We start from the raw sequence: 18,733 nt of genomic DNA, 5'->3' as shown, positions 1-18,733 counted from the left end.
ATTCATTGTTGTTTGCAGTACTTAAACGGTAGCAAAAATCCCATAAATTTTTTTAAACTAGTACAGTGCTAGTACATTTAACTAGTACTCGAATAATCGAGATTTATTATATCTCGACCCTGGAAATAGCTTAAATCCAAAAATACACCACCTAAAACCTGTTCAGATTAAGTAGATAAATGATGATGATGAAGTAGAAGTCAATGGCAGAGGTCCTGGAACCATTTGAAAGGTTACAGTCTGCTTGATATTTGAGTCTTTTTTCAGAGGGTTCCGCCTGAAAACACGAATTGAGAATTTGATTCGATCGATTAGAAAACTCAATCAATTCGAGTTTTCGGGTTGCAGGATTCATACTCGCAGAATCTGGCTTTTGCCATTTGAATTATTTCTTAAATAAGATACCATTCTAGTGTTGAGGTGATAAAGAGGTATTAAAAAAAAAAAACTCTTACACTGTACCTTTAATAAATAACCCCCTAATTTGTGCATAACTATAAGTTCCATGAAGGATGCTACCGCTCTGCAGAGTGATTTGACTAAATTGGTAAACTGGGCAGCAATCTGGAAAATGAGGTTCAATGTTGATAAATGCAAGGTTATGCACTTTGGCAGAAATAATATAAATGCGAGTTGAAACATTTAGGGGCAGATTTATCAAAATGTGAGTTTAGAGCTTAATAAATAAAAACTCACCCATGTTCTATTCAATCCTATAGGATTTTCATAATTGTACTTACCGTATCAATAATACAGTTCTAAAACATCTCATGCAAATGAATAGAATGTGAGTTTATTTATTAAGCTCTAATAACAGGTTCCAGGTTAATGGATTCGATGCCTTTACTAAAATCTACAATTATTATAGGTATTAGTATATACTGTATAGTTTATATATGCCAGCATATAGATAGCTTGATATAAGCGTGTGCTGGGTTTCATTTGGAGGGGTTGAACTCTATGGGCTTTGGTCTTTCATCCCAACTTAACTATGTAGGTATGGGATTACTTACCTGGAAACTGATTATCCAGAGCCCTCCAATGTGTTTATGTTAGAAAGGACGATTTATAAAATCCAATTAATTAAGCTCTGCTTAGAAAAACATTTGCCAATTCTGAAGTCTCAAGGCTATGGTTATACTCTTATAAGACACAAGAGTAATGACTATCTTGTAAATTATATTCTTATAAATCGTGCTTTGTGATGTCATTGGTTATAATTGGAGCTTAGTGATGTCATTTCTGGCACGACTCACTTAAACTTCTGTATAATAAAGTATTCCTTGTTGCAAAGTGTGAGGATGTCAGAAGTCATCTCGGACTTGATGACCTGCATAAAGACTCTGCTTTTGCCCTGTGTTTTTATATGGTCATGGAATCCTTGGTAACTTATAATATCCTTATATTTTACAAGAAGGGATACTTTATACATAGCAGATTTAAATGAAACATTTGAGCTACATATTAAAAAAGGTAATTAAAACTATGGGAGTTTGCCTATTAATATAAACGTACATAAAGCGATTATAGAAATATAGTAACGTCCATCGAGTAACCTTTTCATCACGAACAAGTGTCTTTTTATATTGCACTTTTTGATTGAATAGCAAGGGGTGACAAAATAATTGTGGGATTGTGAACAGTAATTATTGCAACCAGTTAATTCTTTTGTTTGGGAAGCTGTACATAGAGAAATGACAGCAAGAATTGTATCATCTGTCAGGGGTAACTGCCTAGGTGCCAAGTTGTTAGTAAATTAGCCTAACAAATGGTCAACCATGGGAATGGTTTTGGAATTGTGGTACGGTCATGTGGCGTGAGCATTCTACAGTCAGTTATCTTGTTCCAGTAAATAGCAGAGAGGCAGATATTAAGTCTGGTTCATTAGGGCACTATACATGTACTGTACAGAGAAATGCATGAACAATTATATCACCAATTATATGGTCATCTTCACTGAATAGGTTGCTGCTGCAGCAACATGACAAATTTTTTTTCTTGTTAATGGGACCCAAATTCAGTGCGATCTTGCTTCAGAAACCAAAATCTTTTTCTCTATACTAGAGATCATGGGTACACATTTTTGGTCTCAAATGGACTCATTAACTTAACATACAATTCACCGGTAAAACAGACATAAGAAAATAATGTTTACATACAAAAAAAGTTTAATTGAAATACTTGTATAAAAAAATATGATCTCCATACATTTCACACTGTTAAATTGGAAAAAAATAAAACAGGTGCAATCTGCATAAATGCAGCTTGTTCACAAAAACAGTTAAAATAAATTAAATGTGACTCTGCCACTCTTCCTCTCAGAGCCAATGCATGGAGACTCTATAATGCCAATAATTTAAAATCTTTGTCATAACAGAACAGACTTACAGTTCTGGTACCACAACCATACCAGACAGACAAAAAGAAAAATGGGAAAGCGGTCATACCTTAAATTAGACTTTTTACAATAATTTCTCCATCTAAAAAACAAACTGGCTACAGTCATGGTGATATGCTTAGACATGGAATGCAGAAATAAAGTTACCTTTATATGGTTTAAAGATGGGTTTTAGATAGAGGGAGTGCAGGAAAAAAGGTGAAGCACAGTGCTGGATATATTTGACAAATAAATTAAAATAAATAGTGAGGAAAAACCTTACCTAAATATTGCAATAAATAACAGTATAATACAAGTTTAAATACAGATATGGAAAAGGTCATTGAATATTGCATTGATTGTGCATTTAAACATGCCCATACATACTTTAAGACTCTCAGGCTAACAAAAGAGAATGAACAGGGCTTAAAATGCCCAGTAGTAGAGATGGAAATTTATATTGTCAATACCAGAAAGAATATAAATATTAAAAGGAAAATGTAGAAATTATTCATGTTCACATTCCTGTACAGGTCACATGAAGGTTTCTTTTAGGGAGTGGGGGAAAAAAAAAAAAAAAAAGTAAAAATATTAGCGTTTATGGATTTCCACCACAAAAGAGTGGCAGTTACATCCAGCTGAGCATGGATAATTAACATTAGGAGCTGTTCCAACTAGGGATGCACCAAATCCAGGATATGGCCTTTTTCAGCAGGATTCGGATTAAGCCGAATCCTTCTGCCAGGCCGAACCCTAATCTGCATAGGCAAGTTAGGGGCGGGAGGGAAATTGCGTGAATTTGTGTCAGAACAAGGAAGAAAAAGGTTTCCCCCCTTCCCATCCCCTAATTTGCATATGCAAATTAGGATTCGGTTCGGTATTCACCCGAATCTTTCACGAAGGATTCGGCCGAATCCAAAAAAGTGGATTCAGTGCATCTCTAGTTCCAACTAACATTTAAAAAGTCAGACAAGCCCCTAAAATTACACAAATATTCTTTGGACATAACACAAACAAAAAATTCAAAATTATAGTAATGACATAAGTTCCACTGAAGCAGCTTTCAAAAAGGCACTCAAAGCAAATAAAATCTAGTCCAGGCTCTATGAGAGCAAACAGTATACTATGTAATCAAGAGGTCATTTCTTCTTTATGTAAAATAAGGTCAGTCTGACAGTGCTGGAATACCAGCATATACAAAATAAATCTCATTCCACGGAAGGAGCCTTAAGGAAGGAAAAAAAAAAAAAAAGTGAAAGGTGGAAGTGGTAAGGTAGATCTGTATAAAATGTTTAGCCAAAACAGCAAATGTTTGAGTCCCCCCTTGTAATATTGGCAGCAGCACTGGTTTTCTGCTTAATCATATTAAATGCAATATTGCTTGAACTTTACAGACTCTCATTGCTTGAACTTGTGCTTGATGCATCATTGTCAATTGTCCTTAGTCTTAAATCACAGTCTTCAGATTTCACAAGGTCGCATTTGCACATCCAAGGATGGTCAAAAATTTGCTCAAGTGTTGGTCTATCAGAAGGCCTCAGGGAAAGGCACCATTTGATAAGTTGCTGGCACTCTGGAAAAGGAACAAAACATTTGTTAAAGGAAACATACTCTGTATTCTTAATTTTACAAAGCATTAGCGATGTCACATTTACCACTGCCCCCCCCTCCATGATTCCAGTGTAATGGGGGTCACCAAAAGTGGGGGATGCACCTGATGCAAGCAAGTCTAGTTTGAATCAGAGCAGATGCTCGGCATGAGAGTGAAGTTATAAGACTCATTCTTTTGGTACAACTAAGCTATCATGACAAACATTGTGGGAAACCTTGACCAATATGTGAAAAACACAACAATTGGAACAGCATGCAGGAGGAAGGCAGAGATAATGAGCACCAACTATATAGAAGTACAAGGAACACATGCTGACAAAAAGTATTTTGAATGAATGGCATTTGTCACAACACACTGCAGTCAATTTTAGCAGCTCTGCAACAGCACTTGCAATGATGCCTTACAAGTATTTTATGGGCACATGAAGCACTCCTTAACTGCTCTCCAGCAAATGATCACCAGACTGATTTTAGTAATGTAGCAAATATAATAGGAGCTTAAAAATGACGTGCCAAGTCACTAAGGAAATAAATAAAATACCTGTAGAGATCCTTCTTCTGAAATACAAGCGGACACGAACAATCTCTTCATCTTGTTCAAAGGGAATATCTCCGCAAACCATGTCATAAAGAAGCACACCCAAAGACCAAACTGTTGCTGATCTTCCATGGTATCTGTGGTATCTGACCCATTCTGGGGGACTATAGACTCGGGTTCCTGAAAGCAGAGGGTAACACAAAGAAAGGTTAAAACTATGGGTCACCTGAGGTAACCAAACAAAGCGTACAGTATTTAGCCATAATAACAGATTCATCCTCCCCCAATGAAGCAAGGAACAGCACTGTATGCATCAGCTGTTTACTAGCACTGCTCTCTTTCAAGGACCACGTGGCGTCTGCAGCACTAGTCCAAATATAGACACAAAAGGAGGGTATAAAGGGGGAGGAAAGCAATTCTATCTCCATACACCACTGCCCACTAAGCTCTGGCATTGTTAGACCCCCCCCTCCCTTGAGCTGTGTGCAAAGGCTTGAACAGTCACAGATCCCTGGGCTCTCTGTTCCTTGGATACCAAACAAAACCTGGAATCTGTGAAGAGCATGGTCACGTGCCCCAAAGCTTCGTGTTTCACAACAAACAGATGTGAAACGAGGCAGCCTGGGGGCGGTCACCTCTGCAGTTCCCACCCACAAGAGCCGTCTCCCCCCTCCCATACGCCAACTCATTCAGCGGCGCTAGATCTTGTGCAGCTTTCCCGGCAAGATGAACGACACGCCTGAGAATACATTAAGTAGTCAAGTGGGGATACCGCTGCCGGCGTACAGTAACCCAGCCACTGTGATACATCACTAACTAGGGATGCGGCTCTTACATGGGCCACTCGCTATGCGATCATTATGTACGATGGTTCGTTGCATGAAGGTCTCACACCTGCGACGTCACAGGGTGAGACAGTTACAGCTCGAGGTGCGGATGCGCCACACGTTGCCCTTCCCGATTAGACAATAAGACTTGTCAGTTGGAGGGGTATAAGAATGGCGGGTGGAAGCTGTAGTGCGTCACTAGGGGGGAATCGCCCGTAGCAGCAGCGAGTGTACATGGGCGGGGCTAGGGTTGCGGGAAATCGTACAATGAATATTGACTAGCGCGCGGCTGCTGCACAACATCAAATGGCACATGTGTCTGACAGGTTCATATCAGGTCGGCGCTGTAACATACAGTCTAGTGACAAAGCCAAGCCGGCCTGTTACGTACCATCAAAATCCGTGTACACCGTGTCCTTGAGTAGCGCCCCTGAGCCGAAATCGATCAGTTTCAGTTCCCCGTTCCTCGTGTCCACCAGCAGGTTCTCATCCTTGATGTCCCGGTGCACCACCCCGCAGTTATAGCAGTGTCGCACCGCTTCCAGCACCTGCCGGAAAAAGCCCCGCGCGGTGTCCTCGTCCAGGGCTCCCTTCTCTGTTATGTAATCGAATAGATCCTTCACCGGCTCCGGTCTCTCCATAACGATCAGGAAGCCGTCGGCTCGCTCGTACCAGTCCAGCAGCTTGATTACCCCTCGGAAGCCGGTGCCCACCTTCTTCAGGAGGACGATCTCCAAAGGCACCATCACTCCGTTCTGAAAAGAGCACAAGCACATTGAGTACCACAGTCAAGCCAATCTGCATCCTAATTACAGCTGGAAGGCTGCAGACCCCCCCCCCCCCCATCATGAGTCTGGGAAGCACATGCTTAAGCCGGTGTCGGTACTTACCAGGGTGCCCCAGTCTGTGACTCTCTCCTTAGCTACGTGCTTCACAGCGACCTACATTAGAGGACACAAAGCGACACTTAGCAACGCTCTAAAGACATCAAAGGGCAACGTGAGTGGTTGAGATGTCAGGGCAGCCCCTGCTCCTTACCGACAGTCCATCTGCAATCCGGCTGCCCGAATACACGGTTCCGAAACCACCGCTGCCCAGAACGGAGCCCACCTGGTAGAGCTTCTCGAATGGCTCCTTCTCCACTTTCACTGCAAGACAAAAGCGTGCCAATGATTAGTCTCAGCGCCCAAACACACAGCGTCTGCGCCACTCCAGTAGCGGGAGGAGAGCCCTAGCTCGTACCTGGCTGTAAGATCTTCACCGGCAGATGCTCCATGTTGCTCGGGTTGCAGATATGAGCCAGTGATCCGAATTTCGACAGCAGCATGTTCAATTAATTGTCCGGTCTCCAATTAGCGCCTAATTAGTGTCTCGCTGAGGAAAGACAGTCGCTCCTCTCGTATCGGTGCCGGTAGTTGTCTTGGTGTCGCGCTAACTGACGAAAATACACAAAGTAACCGGCGTGTGCCTCACCCACACACATCCATGGACACCGGCAAATCCAGTCGTGACCAAAGACGATAAAGAATGCAAAATAAATTATCTCGTGTAACCATACATCCGTCCTGTTAACGAAAAAACAAACAACCCCGATAGCAAGTGCTAATAACAATGATGATTCAGCCGGCCAAATAAATCCAATGGGTTAGATGTAATTCGAGTAAATGATAACCACAGGCGGCCTCGCCACCTTCTCCTGTTCTGAACTCAGTATCTGACAGACCGTCCTCTTAACTCCCAATATTTTGGTTCTGCAGCCGGAGTAATATCCTTCCGCCAGTACGGCATGGGAAACACCTTTTGCACAATAAAGCGGATTCCACCCAACGCAGACGCCGTATAAAACCGGGAGGGTTCTGGCGACTGCACCAGATAATAAAAATGCCGATTACATGCAGTAACCGTCACAGCGAGCTGTTTGTTTCCAACGCGCACTTCTTTACTAGTAGTAACGAGACGCGTAGGGTTACACTGTGTCTGAAAATGTAGCTGCACAGTTAGTAAGCGGAAGGTTTATTTACATATTTATGTGGCGCTGCGTTAGCCAATGGGATGTTCTATTTAGATTCCAATATACCGCCGTCGCCAATGGCAGCAATGGCTACTTGCATATGCATGAGGTGAAATAGGGGCTCTGGGCGGGAAATCCTAGGCGCGCTTTTTTTTTTTTCTCTCCCCCATCGCAGTCTCCTCATCATGTCCACTCTACCTGTCTATGATTCTGGCCGCGTTAGGAAAGGTCAGCGTAGCCGAGTGAGACACTGCGTCTGAGAAAGGCATACAAGGAGGAGGCGGAGGGAGATGGCTATGACTAGTTATAAAGTGCGCTGAATCACATTGCTTGTACTCTTATTAGGAACGTAGACAATCGGAAAGCCGCATTGCTTACTGACAGCCACCATGTTTATTGTATTGGTTTGGTAGACACGCAGAATGTAATTACTATTCAGCCATACTTGACCGCTTATTATGTAGCGTAGGCTTTTGCCTTTGCGCTACGGTCCATGCTGCTCGTTTTGGTCCACTGCCTCTCATATGGGAACATAGAGCCCGGTACCTTTAGGCGGTGGCGAGGGGCCCTTTGATCTCAGTGATCAGTGAAAGCCCCGAGTGCAGTGGCGAAAGGACTAAGCCATTTTAGAGCTTGTAATGAGCCGAGGGGAGGGCGAGCGGCCGCTAGGGGAGGCAAGCTGTAGGACTAGGAGGCCCACTCTCCCGCTCTATCCACATTATCCACTCAAATTCAGGGGAGGAACGATTTTTCCAGCTGCTAAAATGTTTATAGAGTATTGTGTGGAAGGAAATGCTCGTGAGGTCATACGAGGATACCAAGTTATACAAATACACAGAGCGCCGCTCTTTTCTTTTATAATGACACCACCCAATGTAACTTGTATCATTCAAATATACAACCATTTCATCCAAACTGAGGAGGACGTTTAACAATTACTTTTCATTGTGCAGTTGAATATTAAACAAGAAAAAAGGCAAATCTCTGCAGCACCGATTTATTTGTATCCTGATTATGTATTTGTACACGGGTGCTACATGCTTGTGGCAACAATGAGCTGGGGGGGTTATTCATCAAGGTCCGAACTGCGAATAACTAGTAGTTTTCGGAGAAAGAAAAACTACAAATTCTTCAAGATTTATTAAAGTCCGATGGTCTATAAACTCAGAATCCGAAACCCTGGCATCTGAAAGCTCTCAAGGTCCTGAATTTGTTCTAGTTGCAAAATTGCAAAATGTGAATAGCACCCTAACAAGTTTATTTTTGAGGTCACCAAAATACAGGAACACCTGATTGCTATGCATCACACAAAGCACACTATGCAGGAAAAAAATTAACCATGTTCAAATTTTGCCAAACCTCGAAAACACTTCCACTCTTGTCAAACAGAAACCTGCTTAAAAAAAAAAGAGTGGTATGACCCATGTAATATCTGCATGAGGTTGCTTCATCTTTTTTCAATTTCTTCATCAACGTTATGCCACTCCAGCTGGTTATTTGCTTAGACGCCATCTTAAATCATCATAAGGGAATAGCTAGTAATTGTAGGACGGGTATGGTGAAAGTTGTAGCCACTAAATTGTCAATTTATATGGTAGGTTCTCGCGACAGTTCTAGCCATTAAATTGTTGTTTTCTATGGTAGGCTTTCCAGAACTGTTAGGTTGGTCACTACAAAGCATCTGAGAAGTAGCTTCTGTATGGCATGCATCTACTTATGATAAAAAAGGATAGGCTTGGTAGCTCCACATGTTAAAAGACTCCTACTAATATGACTTGCATATCTTGCAATAGGCTTCAATAGCCTATTTGTAAATGTATGGTCCACTGGTGGGAGGTTAATCTGGGTTGGTGAAATGAAAAGACAGAAGTGAGATGTAAGCATATTTAGGCACAAGTTTGCCTTTCCCCCACTGCATTCCAAGTATACCTTTCCTGTTAAAACAAGTGTAGTATGATCTACTTAACATGTATATATCAGTGATCACCTTATCTATTTTAACTTTCTATATTAACATTATGTCATACCAATAAAACTAAAAGCAACATTTAGGTGTTCGGAAACCACCTTCTTTAATGATGTGGGAATGGCTGAATATCGTTTAATCAAAGGGGAGCCAAATCATTTGGATATCTTATTAAAAGTTGAATTATTATCGAAGATAACATGCCCACAGAGATAATGTAGCGCAGACTTATAATTGCAGGTTATTCTTTGTAAACATTGTATTCTTTTCTTGTTTCTATTTCTGTTACTATTTGTTAACAGTTGCAATACTTATATCTTACAATTAAATAAAAATGTAACAGGTATGGGATCTATTATCTAGAATGCTCTAGCATGAAAGTGTTTTCAAATCTTTGAATTGATATTGGACTAATTCTGCATATTGAAGTTTACAATTTAATGTTAAGTACAAGACAATGGAGAAGCCTTCAAATCCGTCTGAGGGCCTGCCATTTGTTTTAATAGAAACCAATTGTCACCGGCAATGGCAGGTGGATTTTGGGCCAAAAATGTATGTGCGGTTTCTGGATAAAAATGCCCTGCAGATGACCAGCATTTCCTGTTAGTATAAATGACAGGCTCCTCCTGGCCTGGGTGCTCCTCTGCTGGCTAAAAAATGTCATCAAAGAATATGTCCTTCGTGCCATGAGCCTTAACGTTACGTAATTAAATTCATTAGCATATACACAAAGGATTTTTGTGACACAAGCCTCTATTTGCCTACAGTGTCTTTTCAAAGCCCATTTCTGAAGGAACAGAAGGCCAGCTCAATTGTCATGCTGTTTGATAAAAGAAACTGTATGGTTAATTATACCTTATTTGCTACAGATTAGTAACAGATGTTTTAGTTGCTCTGTTTACATTTTTTAATTAAGAATATATATTCTCTGATTATTTCAGTTTCATCTGTTTAATCTATATTCTCAACAACTATTGTGAATGAGATATTAATTTTCCTAGAAATGAAGTATTCTAGTTATCAAACGATTTTCTGATGGAGTCAGTGAGAAGATAGTCTGCTAGTTCTTCTCTGTCACGTAAGAGTGGGAAAACAATGGGGTCAAGCACTGTGCATAGTAAAGGGCAAATATCTCTCCCCTCAATATGCAATATATACATTTAGTGCTTGCACCTGGCAGTCAAGGAGGAGTCCTTATACTGGTGCACACCAGCCATAAGTAGGAACTTGGATTGGAACTTCAGTACCATTCAAACCTTTGTAGCTTGGTATAACACTGCTCAGTAGACCCCTATCCTTCCTATTCAGGATATTTTATCTTGGTACCTATTGGCAGATGGGAGATATGACCCTGTAAAGTGGAAGTGTTGAGGCTTTTTTCATACATTTTATAAAAGCTGCTAACTTTAGGGAAGATTTTCAGCTTGGTAGTTTGGGGCAGAAATACATTTATCCACTGTGAAGTTTAGATAATGTGTACTTTGTAAAAATATATGACTTTCAGGGGTGAACCTATCTATATTTTACAGCTTTAACCCACCTTAAATGCAGTAAATGACCATTCAGGAGCTGAAGTGACAGCTGTGATCATTCATATGCACTATTTTTATTTAGGGCCCCTACATGCAATGTACTTTGGTTATCCTTTGCACATTGCACCCCAAACTGTTTAGTAGGACCTTGAAATGCATATTAAGATGGCTTATTTTGGTATTTAATCACATATGTTAAATATTATCTGTAAATTGCAAGCACTTTGCTAGTCCCCCTGTGAAGCAACCCTTGACCTATGCACTTGTACCCCAACCCTTTGTGTTTCTTCCTGTCTTCTCTTATGAATATATGTAGGAAGAAAGCTGACAAAGTTTAATTAAGCCAAATTCTTCACCTTTTCCTATATCTGCTATTTAATTTTAAATTTAAAACTATCGTTTTAACACTGCATTATATATTGCAAAAAGTGTGGTCATAAATGAAGTTAACTGTTGTTTTTTTCCCTAGCCTACATTATACCGACATGACATATTCATCATAGGTTTCCGGAATTAATAAACTTTGCTGTAACTGGATTTAGCTGGTCACTGTTTGAAGGGGATCAACTTAAATCCCCTAGAGGCATCTAAATGCGTACATTACTTAGAGTGGCTAAAGAAACCTATACTTGTCTCATGCCTGAGATATGGAGATAAGGATATGGAGATAATCTGAACAGATGCACATTAACCCTCCCTTTCAGTGGTTGGTTATAAGAAAAGTAGGTCAGGATTATTTATTTTCTTCAGTCATAGAGGTTATCAAATTACCTGTAGCATTTAACAGAGTAAGATGACTGTTATATGAACAGTGCAAGTTGTACTGAATGGCCCTCTGCTTTTTCACTATTGTGTGTTGCAATATAAATGATGTATAATCAGTTAGAAACTAGGATCACCCATGGTATTATGCATAGCCTCAGTTTTAGCAGGAAAAACCTCCTATTTTTGTCAATGCCTACCACCAACCGGGGCACAGGTAACCAGGGCACTAATTATTGGGGCCCCTAGAGAAAGGGTGGGCTCCTTCTAACTTAATAGTATGGGGCCCCATGATTACTGATGGCGGCCCTGTACCAACAGGAGTGAACTAACCCATGTATAATTTTATCTACCGTCTCTGTTTCAGCACACATCAGCGAGTATAGTGACAGGGATTTATACTAGAAAATACTGTATGGACAAACATCCAACAGATTTGGAAAACCTCATGCCTCTTGAATGTTCCAGTACGAGATATGTATAGTTTTTATGGAGATTTCTGGCATCTATAGATCAAAAACTCACAGCAGTACAGTAAAAATGTTTGAAATTCTCTCAAAATGTGTGTATGTGTAAATGTAAGTTTGTGTAAGTGTAAAAAGTGTGTGTGTGTCACTTGCTTGCAAAACAAGGCAGACAGGAAAAACAGGAGGACCTTAGCAGCAAGAGGAAGTTGCTATAAACCCTAAGGATGCTGGGAGCCACAGGAAGTAGAGGCAACAGTCGCATAGTTTCCAAAGGTCTGCACACATTCTGTGTCACTTAAAGGGTTAAAGGGGGTCTAAAATAGTACAAAATATGAAGCCATTTATATATAAATGATATATATTTGTTGGGCTTTTCCCCCCTAGCTTTTGTGAAGCTGTTACTGAATGAGTTTTTTTTTTTCTTCCACCCCAAAAGTTTACATTTTGACACTTTTTGCATGGGTCAGTAGCATTTTACAACTTGATTCTCAAGGATTTGTTTTTCACACAGGGAAGGAATGGACAATGCAACTCCAGCTACATTTTACTGATAAGGATGAAGAATCCCTGCAAGGGCCGCAAAAAAAATGTACTATATTTTATTATTGAGCAGGCTTAGAAACATGGCAATAATCTTCAGCAAAATTTCTACTTTTAGTGGTTTCGGACATATTAGTTTTAGACAGTTTAAGACCCGCTAATAGAAGACTTTTTAGCTTAACATCACTTCAGTACTCAGTTTATATCAATTCAGTTTTTGCATCTAGATCCCAATTAAAGACATAGTATTTGAGAAGTTCAGGGGATCTTTTAATATACATGCAACCTATTAAAACTACTCAAAAAATGTCTTAAAGGTTAGCATTTTACTCTATCTAAAACATCTGTGTGCTGAAGACAATGTTTAACTGCAAAGTTCTGATAAAAAAGGGATCTACTTAATGAAATGCTACTTTGTGTGTGTATTTTATAGTGCTTGAGAAACCAGGGCTGCTGTAACAAGCCATTGGTCCCCATACAACCACCTGTCCACCTTTGGTGACTAATGATCATCACTTAACTACTGTGGACTAAAATGCAGTATTTATGTCCTTTATTGTTATTAACTGGTGTTTTTATGCATGTTTGTGATTTGTTTTGTACGTAGCAATACTTCATAGGTTGGACACTATGGGGCAGATTTATCAAGGGTTGAAGTGAATTCGAGGGAATTTTCTAAGTAAAAAAATTCGAAATTTGAAGTAATTTTTTGGATACGTCGACCATCAAATAGGATACTACGACTTCGACTTTGATTTGAAGTAAAATCGTTCGAATATTCGACCATTCAATAATCTAAGTACTGTCTTCAATACTTCGTTAAATTAAACCTGACGAAGTGCTATGTTAGCCTATGGGGACCTTCTAGAGCAGTTTTCTAAGTTTTTTGAAGTCGAAGAAAAATCGCTCAATCGGTGGATTCGAAGGATTTCATAGTTCTGTCGAACGATTTTACTTTGACTGCAAAACGGTCAAATTCGGTGAAAAAAACTTCGACTTTGATGTTTGAAGTCGAAGTAAAGCCATTCGATGGTCGAATTTCAAAGTATTTATCACTTCGAAATTCAACCCTTGCTAAATCTGCCCTTATATGTTTATGATTCAAATTATATGTACAGTAAATCCCCCCTTTTACATCCCCGGATTTTAAGTTTTCCCTCATTTTACATTGTTGTTTTGTGGTCCCACCTATATATTATGCATAATACATTTCCCTAATTTTACATTTTTCTGGATTTTACATAATTTTTTTCTGGTCCCCTGAAAAATGTAAAATGGGGGTTCTAGTGTATTTCAACTTTATGGTAAGATGTTTAGTGCTCATCAGTTTCCTAAGGTATTACCTGGCTGCATGCTTTACACATAAGAATCGTTTAAAGGGGTTGTTCACATCTAAATGAACTGTTAGTATGATGTAAAGAGTGATATTCTGAGACAATTTGCAATTGGTTTTCATTTTTTATATTGAAGGTTTTTGAGTTAATTAGCTTTTTATTTAGCAGCTCTTCAATTTGCATATTAAGCAATCTGGCAACTAGGGTCCAACAGTGTCGGACTGGCCCGGCCAGTTCTACAAAAAAAAAATAAAAAGTATTTTTCGGTGCCGTGCAGTGATTTGCGCACGCTTTCACAGTAAGGAGGCGGCGGTGGGGAAGCAGGGAAGGAGGCAGCAGGGGGCCCTGGACAGCATTCCCGGTGGGCCCCGGGGCTCCCAGTCCGACCCTGGGGTCCAAATTATCCTAGCAACCATGCATTCATTTGAATAAGAGACTGGGATATGAATCAGCCCCTGTCAGGATCTTTTTCAGTGTACATAAAAAAATAGGTAACAAATAATCGAAATACAACATATATTCATTATGATCAATAGAAGCAGCTTGCTAGTAGAGCTCATTGATTAGACACACACATATGGCAATTACAGGAGAAAGGACTGTCACCACAGCTTGCAAGAAAGGTCCTCTTCCTACACGTCTCCTACACTGGATATGGGATTAGCAACTGGGGTGGGTCTTCTTTTACAGCTTTACTTACTGTGTGCACTCATTTTACCTTTGGTTAAGCCTTCTGCTAACCACTACCATATATATATATATATATATATATATATATATATATATATATATATATATCACAGAACCAAGGGCTTTCCAAGCTGTTCAGCGTATGGAGTTTGTTTTTGCTCTAGGTTTTACATTTATAAACATTCATAAAGACATGGGGCAAGTAACACACATCATATAACAAACAAGAATATAATATGTCACACATCTAGTTGTGGAGAAATACCACAGCTGTTTACTGACAGAATCTTACTCTTAAATAACAATTGAACAGTACACACATAAATGTATTAATTTAATTATAATTGCGATATCGCTCATGCTGAATGTTTTCTGTCTCAAACATCTGTCTCCCAACCCCTTTATACAGGCTACCTCCCACCTGCTGCTGTACTGTTCCTGGGTCACAGAACATCTGCCTGACAGTCACCTTTAATTGCAGCCTAATGCTAAGACCAAACAACATGGGGGACACTTTTCTAGAGTGTAATCCCATAATACTAACAGACTGATCCCCAATTGACCCTGCCTGTCTGACAGGTAAAACTCGTAGTAGCATCACTGACTACATCATGTAGCTTTTACTGTCCCTTAAACATGAGGGCCAATTGGGGCCCATGCCACAGACACTGGACCTCATTTACTATGAGTTGGCATCCTCTTATAAATTACATACAAGTTGCAGTCATTTTTTGCTTGCGTCAATGCAACTAATTAGATCTAGGCCAGTTGTGTTCATAGGCTGCAGCACCTAAAAGAAATCAAGATAGGTGTTACCTCCAGGGCCCTTTTGCATCCATGTACCATATACATTGCACCTTATACTTGATTTTGCAAAGCGGCACTGACCTGCATTTAGAGCAAGAAGCAACTATGGTGTTGCAATATGTATTGAACCGAGAATACCTTTACAGATATTGTTTTTAATAGAAATTATTTTGTCCATTAGTAAATAAACCCTGAATATTTTTTTGGTTTAAGAACCACAGAGGTAATTATGCACAAGTATAAAGTTCACATTTCATTATTGTACAGCAGAAAATAAATGCAAACCTCTTGTTAAAAGATCATACTCTGCAAATTATTTTTGTGAATACTGACAGAAAATGTCCCCCATTTTAAAAATGTAGCAGTGCCACTGACAAGACCCCATTTCTCAGGTACAGTATGTTGATTTATTTTCCACACGCACACCATGTTTTAAAGGAATGTTAAGTGGCCTACTAAATAATCTTACCGAACTGAATTATAGATATCAGTAAATATTGCCATTTTATATATTTTCCCTTGAGCCACCATTTTGTGATGGTCTGTGTGCTGCCTTAGAGATCACCTGACCAGAAATAATGCAGCTCTAACTGTAACACGAAGAAGTGTTTGAGTAAAACATACAGCTCTGTCCATTCATTGGCTGATGTAACCTTTGTTTGTAAGTGTGCCCCTTGAATAGTATGGTCCCGGGGGCGACCATTAGTTTTTTACCACTAAAAAAAGTATATTTTTATGATTTTTTTTTATTTAGATGGCCAGTGTGAAAATTTGTAAAAATATTTCAAGCTACAAGTAAATATAGCTCAATGCAAGACCATGGGAGATTTACTCAATATATTTTTCACATATTTTCATTTTTGCTATTAGAATTCTATTTCCTGCAGATCAGTGATGAATATGCCCCTTGATGTGAACTACGGCTAAACTACACTGGAGATTTTGTAGGATGGTGTTGGTTCGACTGAACACATCTTACCAGTCAGATGTAGTCAAATGGGTCAAACTAATGGGACTGAAAAATCTAATGTGAAAACTACATGGAAGCTTAGACACAACACTTCTATCTAAAGGGAACTCTACACACTGCATTTACATCTGACAAAATCTGATGGCTTTGGAGAGACCTTTTCTTTTCATTGAATTACACTGAATGTTGGATGTAGACACATAAACAAAACACACCATTCAACTTTAGCTGATCCCACTTGCATTACAGTTGTGGGGGATCTGATTTTGTAGGATACTATAACATCCTGTTCTGTTATGTGCTATTGCATGACAAGATTTTGTGGGTCAGATACAATTCGTGTTCATGGCAAAAAAAACATTTTGTAATACTTTTTTTAAGCAGCCTGACATCATGGTACTCTATATTACAAAAATACACATTTGCTAGAAAAAACATAGATCACATGCAGCCTTTTCTTTGAATAAATATGGAATATGTACATGTCAGTGCTGCTAAATTGCTTCTCACAAAATAGTTTTTGGCAGTAAGGCAATCCTGCCTGTTTTGGCTTGAAATGAATGACTCTTGAACTCTCACAAGGAATGAAAAGGGAGTTGCCTACTTCATTTCAAGTTTCAGTGAAAAATAAAGGAGCTATATATATATATATATATATATATATACATATATATATATATATATATATATATATATATATATATATATATATATATATATATATATAGTGTTTGTATGTTGTTTGTTGTTGCATACTGTAATGTTCTGTGCTGCTGAATATAATGGTGCTTTATGAAGGTGATATGTCCAGTTTATGCTGTCCTTTTTAATCACTGCCTTTTGCCCACACCCCTGCCTACATCAGTTGCCCACTGATCCCACTATTCTACCATCATACTGTTCTTATAAATGTAATATTTCTCACTGCTGCCTGTTACCACCTGACTAATTTCTATATCATCCAATCAATCACTGTCTTGTGTTCACTGCACCTCCCCCCTAATTTGGTTGTATCCCTGTGCCCTTCCTGCCCTTGCATATTGTTCAACCTTTAATGTTTTCCTCATATTTTTATTGTATGGAGCTCATTGGTGAAGGAGAAGGTAGGATGAAACTCCGTAGGGTAAAAGCCAACAATCTTTATTAATCCATTTTAAAAGCAAACTGCATGGTAGTTTGACACCTTATTATGCACAGCAGCCCTTAATCATAAGCACATGGAGCTCATTGCTCCTACTGCTTTTGTCATTCCCCCATTGCTGTTAAGAGGAATATTGTCAATCCATAGTGTGGATGTTTGAATTTTAAACTGCCTGACTCTACTAATGACAGCACTGAAAGATAGTTAATTTGCTTTACATCATTGTATTCTCTTTTGCAAAACAAAAATAATAATTTAATTAGATATTTTTTATTCTCTGTATGCAATTAGAAAATTTAAGACTATCATTCACGAAAAAAGGTTTGCTGTGATGGGAGCAAGTTATGCGTTGTGCCAGGCGGAACCCCTGCTGGGTTTGTTTAGAATACAATACTTAGAATATACAAAATGTTGAATACCTCGCAAAAGTACGAAAGATGTTGTGTGCACCAACCCTGTTGAGCTAAGAGTAAGACTGCAGTATTTGCAGGAACAATCCTATTTTGGAGGACATATACTGTACATTTTACATTAGCCTACTGTATGTACTTCAGCAAAGATGACAAATTGTGCTGCAAAATGTGATAGCTCCCTATAAAAGTAATTTTTTTTGGTAGCTTGTATATACTGTATATATATAGTTTGCCAAGACATAAATGCTTGCTTATAAGTATAGAGTATATGTACTTAAAAATCATTTAAAATTTTATACTATAAATTGTCTACAAAGACAACAAAAGGCTCTATAAAGCCATTGGAGTTTACACAAGATGGAATGATGTAATTCCTAAAACAGTAAGCTTGCATTTGTTTTCACAATGAATGTGTGCAGTCATTCAGATAATATTTTTCAGAGTACAGATTTGTCTCAGTCACTATAGAATGCACCAAATGTAGTGACTAGGAAATCCAGTTAATTCAAAATGTGAAAAATGTAACTAACTATTCAAATGTTTGCTTCTTGTTAGTATAACCACTAACTTTTGCATATACATTTTTAATTCATTATTGGTCTAGTGATTTTTTTTGGGATAACAATTAACCCCTTTAATATTAAATTAGTACAGTGGTATTTGTGATATACTGTTTAAATAAAAACATTTGTAGTTCTATAGTAAATTGAGTGCACCGTTCTCTAACTATGAGCTCCACTCCCAATA

At 38.8% G+C, this 18,733-nt stretch overlaps 1 protein-coding gene across 1 annotated transcript; it reads right to left on the bottom strand.

Annotated features, from left to right (window-relative positions):
- Nucleotides 1–2,150: 2,150 nt before the first annotated feature.
- pim3.L (Pim-3 proto-oncogene, serine/threonine kinase L homeolog) lies at nt 2,151–7,039 on the bottom strand. Its single transcript, NM_001096696.1, is given in 6 exon segments — nt 2,151–3,950; nt 4,530–4,706; nt 5,745–6,108; nt 6,244–6,294; nt 6,392–6,501; nt 6,596–7,039. Coding segments are annotated over 6 exon segments (972 nt in total). The 5' UTR covers nt 6,681–7,039; the 3' UTR covers nt 2,151–3,765.
- Between the last annotated feature and the right edge of the window lie 11,694 nt (nt 7,040–18,733).

Source organism: Xenopus laevis, chromosome 3L (genome assembly GCF_017654675.1).
Source record: "Xenopus laevis strain J_2021 chromosome 3L, Xenopus_laevis_v10.1, whole genome shotgun sequence".
NCBI classification, from domain to species: Eukaryota; Metazoa; Chordata; class Amphibia; order Anura; family Pipidae; genus Xenopus; species Xenopus laevis.
The sequence above is the reverse complement of the archived record's forward strand: the minus strand, read 5'-3'. Positions and strand labels throughout refer to the sequence as shown.